The sequence below is a fragment of the Notolepis coatsorum genome (assembly GCF_963971535.1).
Source record: "Notolepis coatsorum genome assembly, chromosome: 8".
Classification (NCBI taxonomy): Eukaryota; Metazoa; Chordata; class Actinopteri; order Aulopiformes; family Paralepididae; genus Notolepis; species Notolepis coatsorum.
Genome location: NC_140172.1, coordinates 148279944 through 148296338, shown reverse-complemented (window position 1 = coordinate 148296338; position 16395 = coordinate 148279944). Strand labels below are relative to the sequence as shown.

At 42.6% G+C, this 16395-nt stretch overlaps 1 protein-coding gene across 1 annotated transcript in view; it reads left to right on the top strand.

The window, feature by feature from the left end:
• Positions 1 to 6012: 6012 nt before the first annotated feature.
• LOC311232978 (uncharacterized protein) overlaps positions 6013 to 16395 on the top strand; it is a 37457-nt gene continuing 27074 nt past the window's right edge. Inside the window, exons 1-6 of the mRNA XM_084319824.1 lie at positions 6013 to 6037; positions 10327 to 10437; positions 10944 to 10986; positions 12942 to 12985; positions 13088 to 13133; positions 15488 to 15535. Of these exons, the coding sequence (XP_084175950.1) occupies positions 10329 to 10437; positions 10944 to 10986; positions 12942 to 12985; positions 13088 to 13133; positions 15488 to 15535 (290 nt within the window). The 5' untranslated portion in view covers positions 6013 to 6037; positions 10327 to 10328. The remainder of the gene's footprint in view (positions 6038 to 10326; positions 10438 to 10943; positions 10987 to 12941; positions 12986 to 13087; positions 13134 to 15487; positions 15536 to 16395) is intronic.

The window sequence follows — 16395 nt, the reverse complement described above, 5'->3', positions numbered from 1 at the left end:
CCAAACTCATAGCCAAGCTCAGGGACCTGGGCTTGAACTATGACCTCTGCCAGTGGGTCTTGGACTTCCTGACGGGCAGACCCCAGGTGGTAAGAGCCGGCAACTGCACCTCCTCATCCATCATGCTCAACATAGGGGCCCCCCAGGGCTGTGTTCTGAGCCCCCTCCTCTACTCCCTGTACACACATGACTGCGTAGCACAGCGGAACAACAACACCATCATCAAATTTGCTGATGACACAGTAGTGGTGGGCCTGATCTCTGCCAACGACGAAAGGGCCTACCTGGAAGAGGTAGAGAACCTGTCACAGTGGTGTCAGGAGAACTGCCTCTCCCTGAACGTCAGCAAAACAAAAGAGATGATTGTGTACTTCAGGAGGTCGGGGGTCAAGGACTACAGCCCCCTCAGCATCGACGGGGCACCGGTTGAGAGAGTGAACAGTTTCAAGTACCTCGGAGCCCACATATCCGAGGACTTGACATGGACCACACACATTGACAGTGTTGTGAAGAAGGCACGACAACGCCTCTACTTCCTCAGGCGCCTAAGGAAGTTCCAAGTCAGTCAGAAGATCCTTAGGAACTTCTACTCATGTACAATAGAGAGCATCCTGACCGGCAACATCACCTCCTGGTTTGGGAATAGCACTGCACAAGACCGTAGCAGACTACAAAGAGTGACACGTTCAGCCGAACGCACAATTGGAGGGGGGCTTCCCACCCTCCAGAACATTTACAACAAGCGGTGCAAGGGGAAGGCTAAGTGTTGTGAAGGGCCAGATTAAACCGAATATATATATTATTTATATATATATATTTAATTGTATTTGTATATTCTCTAATATTCCCTGATATCCCTTGTATATTCCTTGTACAATATGCATTGAATATCCATTCTAGCCTACTGAACATCCCATAATAGTCTCCATTCTACTATTGGTCGAGACCTTGGTGCCAGGCTGCCATACCCCCCAGACCCAGTTCAAACGTACCGCTCAACATGTACGAACAAGTCCTAGTTCCGCATAGGAATCTGGCTACCGCACCACTAATGGTACTATTTGTTCATAGTGCGTATATATACTGCGCTACTAAAGTAGGACTTCTTTTTAGTCCAGTTTCTTACCCTCCAATAGAGTGACAGACGTAAAGCCTCCCCGCGACGCCACGTGTGGGAGTAAGGCCAAGTTCGGCCTACCATTGGTATTGAGACATCGTGTATATTAATATTTGAATAGTCATATTTGGCACTATATCGTCGAGTTGGACGTAGTCTATTAAGCTAATAATAGTCTATTCATATGTAGTGCTTCGTGCGGTGAGAATACTATCGTAGTCAGTACCCCCATCGTTTCGGGTAGAACTGGCTGCTTATCCAGGGTGGCCGACCCCATGTGAGGCTGCACCCGAGGAGCCCCAGAGCCGACGAGCGAGTGGACCTGCATACCGGATTATTCTACCGACGACAGCCCGCCTTCCCAGGCACGGATTATGCTTTGTATACAGTGATTATTCTATGGATAAAGACCAACACTGCCGTGTGTTGGAAACCCCCCCCCCGGAGAGGACGACAGGTGAGGAGACGCTCTACACGACGAGGTCGCTTCACGTCTCTCCATCGTGGACCGGAGGAAGCCGGCCCACAGAGAGTCCAACTGCTTTCATCTGTGGATCGAGGATCGCTGAGGCACCGAGCCGCACAACCGTGGGTTCTCCCAGGATACCCTCGGCCAGACGGATACAGCCAGACTCTACCCCCCCCCCCCCCCCTTCTCCAGTTGTCTTACAAGCGACCGGAATTCCCCCCTAGTGTATCCAGTTCTATAATCATTAAAGTATCATTGCTATTATTCCTTAAATATTCCAGGTTGTATATTTACCGCCTGCGCCACCAGAGATTGGACGTTCTCTATTGATATACCAACGAATACTCATTTGCCATAAAAGTGCATCCTATTTCAAATCATAAATGTAATTAAGTGATTGCTCTACATACCTTTTGCTATGTATTAATTATTATTAAACGCAGACTTTCGACTTGGTACATTTGTGTTGGATCGTTTCATCTACGTGGGAGTGTTTACCATAATTATTTATGCCTAGTACTGGGTGGCCAGAGTCTAAAGTACAAGAGGTAGTGGTAGTAAGTATCATATCTAACAATACAGTCAGGGAATTGTACCCCTCAGTTACACTAAGAGAATTATTAAGGACTCGAGCCACCCGAACAACTGCCTCTTTGAACTGCTGCGGTCAGGCAAGCGATACCGGAGTCTTAAGGCGAGCACAGAAAGACTCAGAAGAAGCTTCTATCCCCAGGCCATCAGGCTGCTAAACGAACAATAATCACTATGCAACAACCATCAAATGCACACAGCACACACACCCACACGCACACACTCACTCAAACAAACAACACACTGCAGCACCCACTCTCCACACTTTAGATCACACAAACACACTTACACTTTATATTTATTGATAAAGGATTTGCACTACAACTCGTACACCTACTGTGAATTGTACCTAAATTGCACCTCGTCCCATTTCTCCATTTCTGCCTTGCACTATATAGTATTGTATATTAGTACACTGCACAGTATTGTATATTGTATGGTAACTACGTCTATTCTGCATCGAACATTGTACATATGTCTAAACTGAACACTGTGACCTCATTTTTTTTACTTCTAATTTTACTATGTTATTTTATTTCATACTTATCTTGTCTTGCACAGTCTCTGGAGCGCAACAGTAAGAAGCATTTTGTATAAAAGTATTCTGTACTTCTGTATGACAACTATTAAAGAAACTTGAAACTTGAAACTTGAAAACTACTACTTTGACATGTCGGGACTTACAAATTATGTCAGGAGGTAAGAAATTGTTTGGAAATGTTGTTGTGTGGAAAAAGAGAGAACTCGATCCTCTGTTTCTCCCTTTGTTTCTGTTCTTCTGACGTCCCCTAAACAAGGGTGTAGGATGCAGCGCTACTATGACAATGTGCCAACTGCCAACGGGTGGAATGTAAATGGTAAATGGCTGCTTTCAGCCTAACCAGCCTGACCAGACCCGATCTGCCAACATGGCTGCTCAGACTCCAGCCAGAGAACCCCTTTAGACCCTATCTGCCAACATGGCTGCTCAGACTCCAGCCAGAGAACCCCTTTAGACTCTATCTGCCAACATGGCTGCTCAGACTCCAGCCAGAGAACCCCTTTAGACCCTATCTGCCAACATGGCTGCTCAGACTCCAGCCAGAGAACCCCTTTAGACCCTATCTGCCAACATGGCTGCTCAGACTCCAGCCAGAGAACCCCTTTAGACCCTATCTGCCAACATGGCTGCTCAGACTCCAGCCAGAGAACCCCTTTAGACTCTATCTGCCAACATGGCCGCTCAGACTCCAGCCAGAGAACCCCTTTAGACCCTATCTGCCAACATGGCCGCTCAGACTCCAGCCAGAGAACCCCTTTAGACTCTATCTGCCAACATGGCTGCTCAGACTCCTGCCAGAGAACCCCTTTAGACTCTATCTGCCAACATGGCTGCTCAGACTCCAGCCAGAGAACCCCTTTAGACTCTATCTGCCAACATGGCCGCTCAGACTCCAGCCAGAGAACCCCTTTAGACCCTATCTGCCAACATGGCTGCTCAGACTCCAGCCAGAGAACCCCTTTAGACTCTATCTGCCAACATGGCCGCTCAGACTCCAGCCAGAGAACCCCTTTAGACTCTATCTGCCAACATGGCCGCTCAGACTCCAGCCAGAGAACCCCTTTAGACTCTATCTGCCAACATGGCTGCTCAGACTCCAGCCAGAGAACCCCTTTAGACTCTATCTGCCAACATGGCTGCTCAGACTCCAGCCAGAGAACCCCTTTAGACCCTATCTGCCAACATGGCCGCTCAGACTCCAGCCAGAGAACCCCTTTAGACTCTATCTGCCAACATGGCTGCTCAGACTCCTGCCAGAGAACCCCGTTAGACTCTATCTGCCAACATGGCCGCTCAGACTCCAGCCAGAGAACCCCTTTAGACCCTATCTGCCAACATGGCTGCTCAGACTCCAGCCAGAGAACCCCTTTAGACCCTATCTGCCAACATGGCTGCTCAGACTCCAGCCAGAGAACCCCTTTAGACTCTATCTGCCAACATGGCCGCTCAGACTCCAGCCAGAGAACCCCTTTAGACCCTATCTGCCAACATGGCCGCTCAGACTCCAGCCAGAGAACCCCTTTAGACTCTATCTGCCAACATGGCTGCTCAGACTCCTGCCAGAGAACCCCTTTAGACTCTATCTGCCAACATGGCTGCTCAGACTCCAGCCAGAGAACCCCTTTAGACTCTATCTGCCAACATGGCCGCTCAGACTCCAGCCAGAGAACCCCTTTAGACCCTATCTGCCAACATGGCTGCTCAGACTCCAGCCAGAGAACCCCTTTAGACTCTATCTGCCAACATGGCTGCTCAGACTCCTGCCAGAGAACCCCTTTAGACTCTATCTGCCAACATGGCTGCTCAGACTCCAGCCAGAGAACCCCTTTAGACCCTATCTGCCAACATGGCCGCTCAGACTCCAGCCAGAGAACCCCTTTAGACCCTATCTGCCAACATGGCTGCTCAGACTCCAGCCAGAGAACCCCTTTAGACTCTATCTGCCAACATGGCTGCTCAGACTCCAGCCAGAGAACCCCTTTAGACCCTATCTGCCAACATGGCCGCTCAGACTCCAGCCAGAGAACCCCTTTAGACCCTATCTGCCAACATGGCTGCTCAGACTCCAGCCAGAGAACCCCTTTAGACCCTATCTGCCAACATGGCCGCTCAGACTCCAGCCAGAGAACCCCTTTAGACTCTATCTGCCAACATGGCTGCTCAGACTCCTGCCAGAGAACCCCGTTAGACTCTATCTGCCAACATGGCTGCTCAGACTCCAGCCAGAGAACCCCTTTAGACCCTATCTGCCAACATGGCTGCTCAGACTCCAGCCAGAGAACCCCTTTAGACCCTATCTGCCAACATGGCTGCTCAGACTCCAGCCAGAGAACCCCTTTAGACCCTATCTGCCAACATGGCTGCTCAGACTCCTGCCTCAACTCCTCTACATCTCACGTTGACCTCTGCGTCTCTTTCTTTCACCACTTCTTTATTTCCATTGCTTACTGTAACTCTTTCCTTCCTCTTTTCTCCTGCCCCTCCTCTCTACAGTCTCATGTTTTCAAGCTCTCTTGTCTTTCGGCCATTTAGGTTTCATCCCTCAGTCACATCCCTCACATCCCAACATTTAACAAAAGAGGAAAAATATTAAGTAAAAAACACTTTAAAAATCCCAAATTAAAAGGGTCAAACACAAAGAAAGAGAATAATGGACACTTTCAAATCAAATGTGGCGTTAAGAAATACACAATACACACATGCACACACACACATACAAACACAGACACACACACACACACACATACAAATAGTTGACACATACTGGGGCCACAGTGGCTCGGTAGGTAGAGCAGTCGTCTGGCAATCCGGAGGTTCCCGGTTCGATTCCCGCTCCTCCCGGGCAGCGTGTCGAATGTCGATGTGTCCTTGAGCAAGACACTTAACCCCTAACTGCTCCCGATGAGCAGGTTGGCACCTTGCATGGTCACCTCCACTGTCGGTGTGTGAATGTGTGAGTGAGTGGGTAAAATGTGAGGAACAAATTGTAAAGCGCTTTGGATAAAAGCGCTATATAAAAAAGCAGCCATTTACCATTAATATAAATAATAATAGAAAATTATACAAATGAAAGAATTAAACAATAGAAAAGAAGTAAAGAATAAGAAACAATTTAAAATCAAAGCTCAAGAATAGGGTTAGGGTTAAATGTAGAACAGTGTGTGTCACGGCTGGCCTCCTAGCGCAGAGCGGATGTGGTCTGGAGCTCAGTTTGAAAAGGAAGCATCCTCACCACCACCTCCTCCTCCTCCTCCTCCTCCTCCACCTCCTCATTCACTGTCTGCGGGCCGCGGAGGAGGCAGCCTGAGACACTCTGGAGGTAATACAGCAAGATATGATTGTGTGTGTGTGTGTTAATTTGCAAAAACAGATAAAAGCCATTCGTAAAATGAATGAATTCAATGGAAACTACATCTGACATTTACACAGGATTTTAGCCTGTACCTTCTGGCAGAGGGACTGCCAATGGAAATTAGCCTTTTGGTTAAAATTGGGTGGATTTACATTTGAAAAAAGGTTTTATTAATGTACACTGTCCCCCTTGAACAAATAAAGTAAACCTAACCTAACCTAACCTGACAAAACAAAACATAATTTAGGATAATTATATAAAATGTAATAACAAGTAATTAAATGAATAGATAATAAAATCTGAGCTCCGGGAGGGTCATCAAAGAGAAGTCGCCTATTCTCAGTCCTTGCTTCACAATGGTGGAACGAACTACCCACCACAGTTAGGACAGCCGAAACCCGTCCAATCTTTCGCCGTCGACTAAAGACGCACTTCTTCAATCATTATCTGAAATGAAAAAAATTATTATAATAATCTAACCCTAACTAACCTTACTGTCACGCACTTGTCCTATTATACTAACACTGTAGCGCTCAACACTTTGATGAACATTGATGAACATTGTTACTCAGCTGATAGAGTTGTGCCCTTCCTGCTTGTACAAAACGTTTAAGTCGCTTTGGATAAAAGCGCCAGCTAAATGACTAAATGGAAATGGAAAATGGAAATATAGATATAAATGATAGATAATAAAGATAATAATATAGAATAAAAGGATAATAAATACAAATGCAGATTAAATCTCGAAACAGAAGCAGTGTTGCTTGACTAATGTCAAGATATTGTCACTCGTTTCAAGACATTTCATGAAACCAGTTAGACTGGAGCAAGTGAGATTCTCTCAACCCCAATGCCAGATATTTGTTCCCGCTTTTATTCTGAAAATGACATTTTAAGACTCAATAATAAGCTTTTGAAACACTAGATTTATTTTGCAGTGTAGCTTAACATGTTACAATGCAATGGGCATAAAATTAGGCCAATAGTAGTACAATGTTTCTTAAATGTCCCAGACATTATGAATGCTGACAAGTTGAATAATAACACAGATAAATCAAACTATTATATAAATGTTTTTCATAGCTTAAATGGTTGCAACTGCTTTTGGGTCAATGAAGATGCATTTATTAATAATAAATAAGAACTGATAAAGAATATATGAACAAGTGGAGATTTAAGTATTCTTACTGAAGCACATTTGTGATATTTAAAAGATATCTACAGTATGAGTATCAGTGATGATGAATGACCCAGTGAGTCATATACTCCTTACTGCTTCAGAATCTGTGAACACAGATGGTGCTGTGGGTTCAGACCCCCATGGATACCATGTACCCTGCTGACCTAGAACCCTACCAGAACCTTCTGCTGACCTAGAACATACCAGAACCTTCTGCTGACCTAGAACCTACCAGAACCTTCTGCTGACCTAGAATCAAACCCTACTAGAACCTCCTGCTGACCTAGAATCAAACCCTACTAGAACCTTCTGCTGACCTAGAATCAAACCCTATACTAGAACCTTCTGCTGACCTAGAATCAAACCCTTCCAGAACCTTCTGCTGACCTAGAATCAAACCCTACCAGAACCTTCTGTTGACCTAGAATCAAACCCTACCAGAACCTTCTGCTGACCTAGAATCAAACCCTACTAGAACCTTCTGCTGACCTAGAATCAAACCCTACTAGAACCTTCTGCTGACCTAGAATCAAACCCTACTAGAACCCTCTGCTGACCTAGAATCAAACCCTACCAGAACCCTCTGCTGACCTAGAATCAAACCCTTCCAGATCCCTCTGCTGACCTAGAATCAAACCCTAACAGAACCTTCTGCTGACCTAGAATCAAACCGTTCCAGAACCCTCTGCTGACCTAGAATCAAACCCTAACAGAACCTTCTGCTGACCTAGAATCAAACCCTTCCAGAACCTTCTGCTGACCTAGAATCAAACCCTACCAGAACCTTCTGCTGACCTAGAATCAACCCGTTCCAGAACCCTCCTTCTTGAGGCTCCCTCTCAACCTTCAATAAAGAAAACATACTGAGTGGAAAGAAATGCAGTTTGCTTAAAAATATATGGAATTAAGAGCAACTACACCTTAGACCTTCATGCAGAGATGCAGTGGTGTTAATGGTTAATGCTTAATGTTAATGTGTTGTGGGTGTTTATGTTTTATTTGTAAAAGATAAAATTATATAAAAAAGCAAATAAACAGATTGATATATTCAAAAAAGATGCAGCTAAAAAGGTATGTCTTAGTTCTGTCTTTAAAAACATCTCTATATCGCTGCCCACTCAGCTGTTCGTAGGCGTTCAACTGGGTCATTATTTCACACCCAAAGTAAAGACTATAGGGACCGGAACTTTAGAAAAAGAAGAGGGGGAAAAAAACCATCACCTTACGAGTTCACTAGCTGTGTGAATAGTGTTTAGTATGTGATTGTGGGCTGTGAGGTCACGGTGTCAGCGTGCAGTTTGCCTGTACGTCAAGTCAGTCAAAGTCAGTCAAAGTCAGCTTTATTGTCGCTTCTCATAATGTGCAAGACATACAGAGAAATATAAATAATCTACGTGTGGGTAGATGGATTACACACAGCAGCGTGACAGAGAGGCTCGCTGGCCGAACACCTCGTGTGGTTAAGCTGCGGGTTGTCGACAGGAAAGCTGCGTCTAGAGAGTTTCTATTGTCATTTCACGTCTATTGTTTTCATCAGGTGGCGCGTCGACCTTCCTGGGGGAGGCTTTTGTGTCACTCAGTGAACCACAGATCACAATGTTAGATTAGAATATATATATAATACTGAGACAGTGAACCACATATCACAATGTTAGATTAGAATATATATATATAATACTGAGACAGTGTACCACAGATCACAATGTTGGATTAGAATATATATATATATAATACTGAGACAGTGAACCACAGATCACAATGTTGTATTAGAATATATATATATAATACTGAGACAGTGAACCACAGATCACAATGTTAGATTAGAATATAGATATTGTGTGTAATGAAAACAGTTAAATCAGTAATTATTCTCTTTAGTAAAATGTGCCAGTGTGCCCCTGTGAACATAAAAGATGTAACACTATCATATAAATGTTTTATTATATGGTCTACCAAAACATTTGAATAATATATGGCATCAAATGCATATACATGTATGGTTCTTACAAGGAATTTAGATAGTCTGCCATATATGCCTGGGCAACCATCTAATATCCTAGTCTGTTGACCTATATTCTAGTAATCTAATAAAAACACACTTCTTCAATCAATATCTGAAATGGAAAAAAAAGAAAAATAATAATAAAATAACCTTCTTACTGTCCTCTATCATGCACTCTTCCTACTACACTATTATGTCTTTACAACTATGCACTCAACGCTGCAGCACTCAAGGCTCAGCACTGTTTGATGAACATTGTTCAGAGTTGTATACCCTTCCTGCTGACTTGTCGTATAGAACTTGTAAGTCGTTTTGGGTAAAAGTGTCCGCTAAATGACTAAATGTAAATGTAATAATAGTATATAAAAACATACATGAGATGAGTAAGGTAATAATATCTGAAGACAGAAACTACTGTATACATTTCTTATAAAACCTGAAGGCAGAACTATATGTTTCTTATAAAACTTTCTGAAGCTAAACTATGTTTCTTATAAAAACCTTCTGAATGCAGAAACTATACATTTCTTATAAAACCTTCTGAAGGCAGAACTATAATTATGTTTCTTATCAAATCTTCTGAAGCAGTGTGTGTGTGTGTGTGTGTGTGTGTGTGAGTGCGTGCGTGCGTGCGTGCGTGCGTGCGTGCGTGCGTGCGTGTGTGTGTGTGTGTGCGCGCGTGTGTGTGTCTGTGTGTGTGTGTGTGTGTGTATTGTAAATCGTGTCATATTGTACTTGCTGAAGTATATGTAATCTTGCAATTAGGATGGAAACGGATACGCTTTGCTTCTTCCATCTCCTTTTCAAACAGTGTACAGTTTCTGGCTGTTGTTGTTTCATTTATTTTTTTCAAATGTTGTTTTGCCGGGCAATGTAAAATGTAGCCAAACTAACACTGTGGTTTGAAATAAAACGATTGAATCTTGAATCTTGAATCTTATAAAACCTTCTGAAGCAGAACAATGTTTCTTATGAAATGTTCATACAAAACTACTGTATACGTTTCCTATTATTTCCTATTTCTCTGTATGGATATAGACATATGATTGTTTCTTTAAATTGTCTTTTACGTAGGTATGATGATAGACATCTCCAGTCCACCAAGCACCATCCTGACAGTGCTGCTGCCAGTGGCGTCTCTTATTATGCTAACTCTGATGTGTGTGTGTTGCAAAAAGAAATCAAGTAAGTACAACATCATTGATTTCAAAAGGTATTAGAATCAGTTTTCTGTCAAGTACATTTACATGTACATGGAAGTTGACTTTTATTATTTGTGTTTATTATACACTTCAAGACGCACTCAGACAGATGATGCAAACTGAATCCAAATCATTTACTGTTGTTGTTTGTCATTCACGTCATTTGATTTGTTGTACGGTAAATATAATGGGTTACAATGGGAATATATTTAATTATGTAAAGATATATTTAACACATGTAAACGTCTGTAGTTTAAACATAGTTTAAGCATGATAGCAAAAGGTTAGAATTGTATCTTGAAGTTGTTTGTGCTTTTCGATCAGATACAGTACGTAAAGAAAGTATCCACTTCAATCAATGATCTGTTGTTTGTTCAAGCAAAACATTTATTTTGTCGTCTGTGTCCGTTTGTGGTGAAACGTGTTTCAGGCCTCATGGTTGGTGTTGTAATATTGTTGCTACAACTGCACTGTTTGTCCTTCTTGCAGAACTGATACACGAGGAGAATCAAATATATGACCCTCATATATTGTGAGTACTTCTCCTTATTGATTCAACGAGTCAAAATCAACATGCTACTTTTATTTGTCCTATTTTGACAGTGGCTCAGGAAGTAGAGCGGTCGTGTGGTAATCAAGGTTCCCGGTTCAATTTCAGCTCCTCTCGGCAGCGTGTCGAAGTGTCCTTGAGCAAGACACTTAACCCCTAACTGCTCCCGATGAGCAGGTCGGCACCTTGCATGGTCGCCTCCACCGTCGGTGTGTGAATGTGTGAGTGAGTGGGTGAATGTGAGGCATAAGTTGTAAAGCGCTTTGGATAAAGGATAAGTCTCAAACAAACTTGTTTTGCACAGGATCTACAGATCAAAACATTGATTTAGTGTCTTTGGTTAAGATTAAGATAATGATGCCTAGAGAAGGTTTAGGAAAGTACAACTGTAACTGAGGGGTACAATTCCCTGACTGTATTAATAAGTATGGTATCATTAAACCACTACCGTCTTATGTACATTACTACTGGCCATACCGTACACAAGTATATGATGATGAACACTTCCCCACAATGAAATCGGTTCCACACAAAGTTGTATTTAAGTATTTATTGCAGCAAAAGGTACATAATATACTTCTCTATTTTACTTTGAATGCGCTTATAAGGCAAAGGAATGTGCGTAGGCAAATCAATAATGAATGTCCATTCTCTGGTTACGCAGGAGATGATAATACAACCTGAATATTAAGAATTATATCTATGGTACTCTGGGGAGGCAGCGGGAGAGTCTGGTAGGGGGTTCCCACCGGTTGTAAGCCAGCAGGGGGAGGAAATGTTCGAATGCAAAGTCTGGATCAACGGGGACTCAATAAGCTCCTGCTAAGGGAGGCGGTATATTACTCCCTGATCGGCAGACGAAAAGCAGCAGCTGTAATCCCAGTATGCGTGCAGCACAGGTGAAAGCCGGCCAGCCTCTCCAATAGAGACGGGCTCGAGTGATGTTCCTCACGGGTAAATCCCACAGCAGTGGGTGTAGACGATTCTTCTCCGCTCCAACAGCCTGGTCCAAAGCAATAAGAATAATAATCCAGCCGGAAAGGGGCTCTGCATTCACCGGTGTAGATACTCCGGTGCGCGGTACTTCACATTAACTAAGTTGAACTAGGCTCTGACACTTTACTATCCTATTCGCACGCGGCTATAAGTGCTCTATTTAGACGCACAGTTGCTCACTTCACTTGGTCGTTGACTCGTGATGAAGGCTTTACTAGTAAGGAGCGAACGATACGTTGAACAAACGTATTAGGATAAGACAAGACTCTATTTTGGGGCAAAAACGGGCCCACTTCACCGCACGTCGTATCGTGGGTGAGGCTTCACTTGGGTAACTCGAACTCGAACTCGAACTGAACCACTTCTGTATTCACCTGCGCCATATTTATATGTTAGGCGAATAAACTAGTACCAGCCTTATTCCTGTCTCGTAGTCTTGGGCAAAGCCGGGCATGTACAGACATGTCTTGACGGTGGCTTTGAACTCGGCTCTGGGGGTATGGCACTGGCGCTGGTGGAACGCTATCAAATAAGAGAACGAAATATTATGGTCTGTACTAGGTTAAAGGGATATTCCGTGTATATGTACAAAGAATACACAAGGGATATCAGACGATATACAAATATTATGCAATATATATCAATCAATAAATACATATATTCGGTTTAATCTGACCCTTTGTAACAACAACCAATGCATTAAAAAAATAAAAATAAAAATCCGACTTACTAATACTCTTCTGACTCCAAGCCTTCAGAATATGATGATATAATATATTTAGCACATAAGAAATAACTCCTCTTTTTCAGAATATGATAATATAATATTTCAGCACATAGGAAATAACTCCTCTTTTTCACTATGTTGTTCAGGCACAAATGTGCCATGTGGATGTTTCAGGTTATGTGTTTTTATTTAACATAAAGCACTCTCTCCACAGCCAGCGTGGGGGCAGCAGATTCGCTGTGACGCGGTCAACAACAGGTACAGAGTCATGGACTGTCTGGTTCAACCTGTATTCATTAGATATCTACTGCATTTAACCTGAACAAGAGACACTCTCTCTTATCTTCTCTTTTATTCCAGTCACCAGCCCCAATCAGATTGCAAGACAGCTGCCTCCAACCCCTGAGTATGTATACTGTAATACACAGCTGCCTCTAACCCCTGAGTATGTATACTGTGATACACAGCTGCCTCTAACCCCTGAGTATGTATACTGTGATACACAGCTGCCTCTAACCCCTGAGTATGTATACTGTAATACACAGCTGCCTCTAACCCCTGAGTATGTATACTGTAATACACAGCTGCCTCTAACCCCTGAGTATGTATACTGTGATACACAGCTGCTTCTAACCCCTGAGTCAGTAGCGGCTGGTACTATCGCAGCCTGGTGGGTCGCAGCCGGGGGTTCACGTTAGGTCGCGTTGAAAATGTAATGCTCTGAGATGCTCTGGAGCAATCTCTCTCTCTGTCTCTCGGATCAATCCAATAAAATAAACAACTCACCATTCATTCATTATGCATCAGCAGCAGCTAAATTAATGTTATAGTTCACAACACAGCAGCGCATTTTGAATCGCTAGCCTATTATCGTCTCGTCTCAGCAAGCACAGTCAATAATTTCCGTAGCCGCATTTCTCGGAGACAGCCGTGTAGCGAGAGAGAGAGAGAGAGCGAGAGAGAGAGAGACTCACTGTTTAGTCGAAACGTCCAGGGCAGGAGGGCTTGATAAAGTGTATAATCCACTGTTGATGTATTCCAGACCACTGTCCACTGTCCAGACTGCATCCCCCATATAGCTTGTTAGCCAAGTGTTAGCTGTTAGCAGTTAGCACCACACAACACAAGTACTTCATTTCTTTGTCCATTTCCGCGTCGAACAGACTGCAAACTACCTGGCGTTCTATCGCCATGCTCTAAGACAGGGGTGGGCAATTATTTTTCCCGGGGGGCCGAATGAGCAACTGAAAATATGTTGGGGGGCCGGGCCAAAATTCCAAACTCAATTATGCATAATATACATTTTATTTCTATATAAAAAGCAGTAAATGGCATTGTTTTGACCCCTGGTAAGAGTGTATGTTATTATTTGGCAATTAAAAGTTGAGGTTAGCTTTCAAAAATATCATTTATTCAAATAGAATTTATTTCCAAAATGATAAACAAAATGTGAAACATTAATAACAAAGGGCATTTTGAGTTTCATATACTATTGAAACAAGGATTTTCTTAGCTTTCTAAAGACATCACATCATCTTATAGCAAAAAAAAACAAGACATGTCACTGAACTGTGTAAAGAAAAGTGTCCCAGTTTTGTAGCCTTTTTTACTTTACATGCCTATATTAAACATTTAATGTTTTCAGAACTGTGCAAAAAAAAGAAAAAAATATATCAAGTGTCCCATTTCACTTGTTATATTTCCACATTTTAGTGTTCTTCAGTTCTTTTTTTTTCATTCAGTGTGAGAAATCCAGTCTCTGTTGAGCTTTAACAAGTCCATCAAAGTCAGGTTGCATGTCTGAGGTGGAGATGTGAAGCACAGCTGCCAGATGTTCATCAGTGAGAGAGGATCTGTACCATGACTTGGTAAACGTCATGACTGAGAATGTCTGTTCACATATGTAGGTGGATCCAAAGAGAACCAACATCTTCTGAGCATGTCTCCTAAGCGTATATTGTGCGTGTGAATGTTGACATGAAAAGAAAAAAGTAAAAAAAAAAAATATATATATAAAAAAAAAAAAGAAAAAAAAAAATATTATCATGTACTCTTTCGCGGGCCGGTCAGAATCATCCCGCGGGCCGTATCCGGCCCGCGGGCCGTACAATGCCCAGGTCTGCTCTAAGACAAACTCTAACCTTAACCAACTTTGAAAGAGTGCCTAAGCTTAACCGTCGAAAGAACTTGCAGTCACGCTCTAAGACAAATAGCTGCATCTCACAAGTCACAACAACACAACTATCTCTACCACCAAGCTAGAATTGGAACATAGAAAGTGGATTCGGCCAATCAGAGATCGTCTCCGCGAAATACTGCTACGGAAAAAAAAACTGACGTCGGCCAATCAGAGAGCGTCTCCGCGAAATGCGGCTACGGAAATTCTTGACGCTGCTGCCTAGACCGCTTCAAATCGTGCCCGGATTCCAACATAATAGTCATATTTCAACGCACAACGCGTTACGCACTGATTGGCTGCGACGGATACAGCGATCAAACAGTGACGCGCACTCAGAGCGCTATTGCGTCTGGCCCGGGCCGAGAAATACAAAAAAATTAAAAAAATTAAAAAAAGTGGGTCACTTCCTGTTCAGGAAAACGAGTATTTTTTATTTTATATATTAACGTTATATTGTGCATTGGAAACACAAACATACTTAAAATGAGTAAATATTATTAATTTTAAACATGTTTATATTATTTATAGGGCTATAAAACAAAAAACAAAAACTTTTTTTTTCTTCTTATCTGATTTAACAGGTGGGGCGGCGCCCTAGCGCCCCCGGTGGCGAGCCGCCACTGCCCTGAGTATGTATACTGTGATACACAGCTGCCTCTAACCCCTGAGTATGTATACTGTAATACACAGCTGCCTCTAACCCCTGAGTATGTATACTGTAATACACAGCTGCCTCTAACCCTGTGGTTCCCAAACTGTGGTGCGTGCACCCCTTATGGTGCGCGAGCGCCCTCTAGGTGGTGCGTGACATGAAAAGGCTAATGGTGGTAAACATTTTTATTTAATTTTTTATTTTTTTTACAATAAAATTTCATTAAAATCTTAGTCAAACCTTTAGTATTATGGATATTAAACATGCTGGCAGAGTACATGCATCCATGTTGTCGTGAACATTTTAATTAAATAAAGAAATTCCCTATCCATAGTCGCCGTGGGAAGAGATACCGGTAAAATAAAAAATAAAATAAAATAAATTCCCTACCTACTCATGGCCTTAACTGACAACCAACAGGAACCAAACAATATTTTTTTTATGCCTAATAAATATAACTAATATACATTATTTCAAATGGGGATTTTCACTGTGTAAATCATGAAATTCAAGAAACGTTTTAATAAAAAACGTACGTTTTAATAATAATAATAATAAACAATAATGTCTCTGGCGTGTCTGACACAGGTGTGCTTCATCTGTGCACGGAGACCAGCAACAATTTTTTCTAACAGAAACCCATTGGGGGGTGCGTCAGCTAGGTCGGGAGGTGACAGGGGGTGCACGGCCAAAAAAGTTTGGGAACCGCTGCAAACCCCTTAGCTCTCAGAGTTTATAATTTTCTCAAACAATCGGTCTTAAAGAGTATAATGAAATAGATGGTGCTTTTGCTGCCCCCTGGTGGCTGATAATTATATTATAATTAGATAATTATAT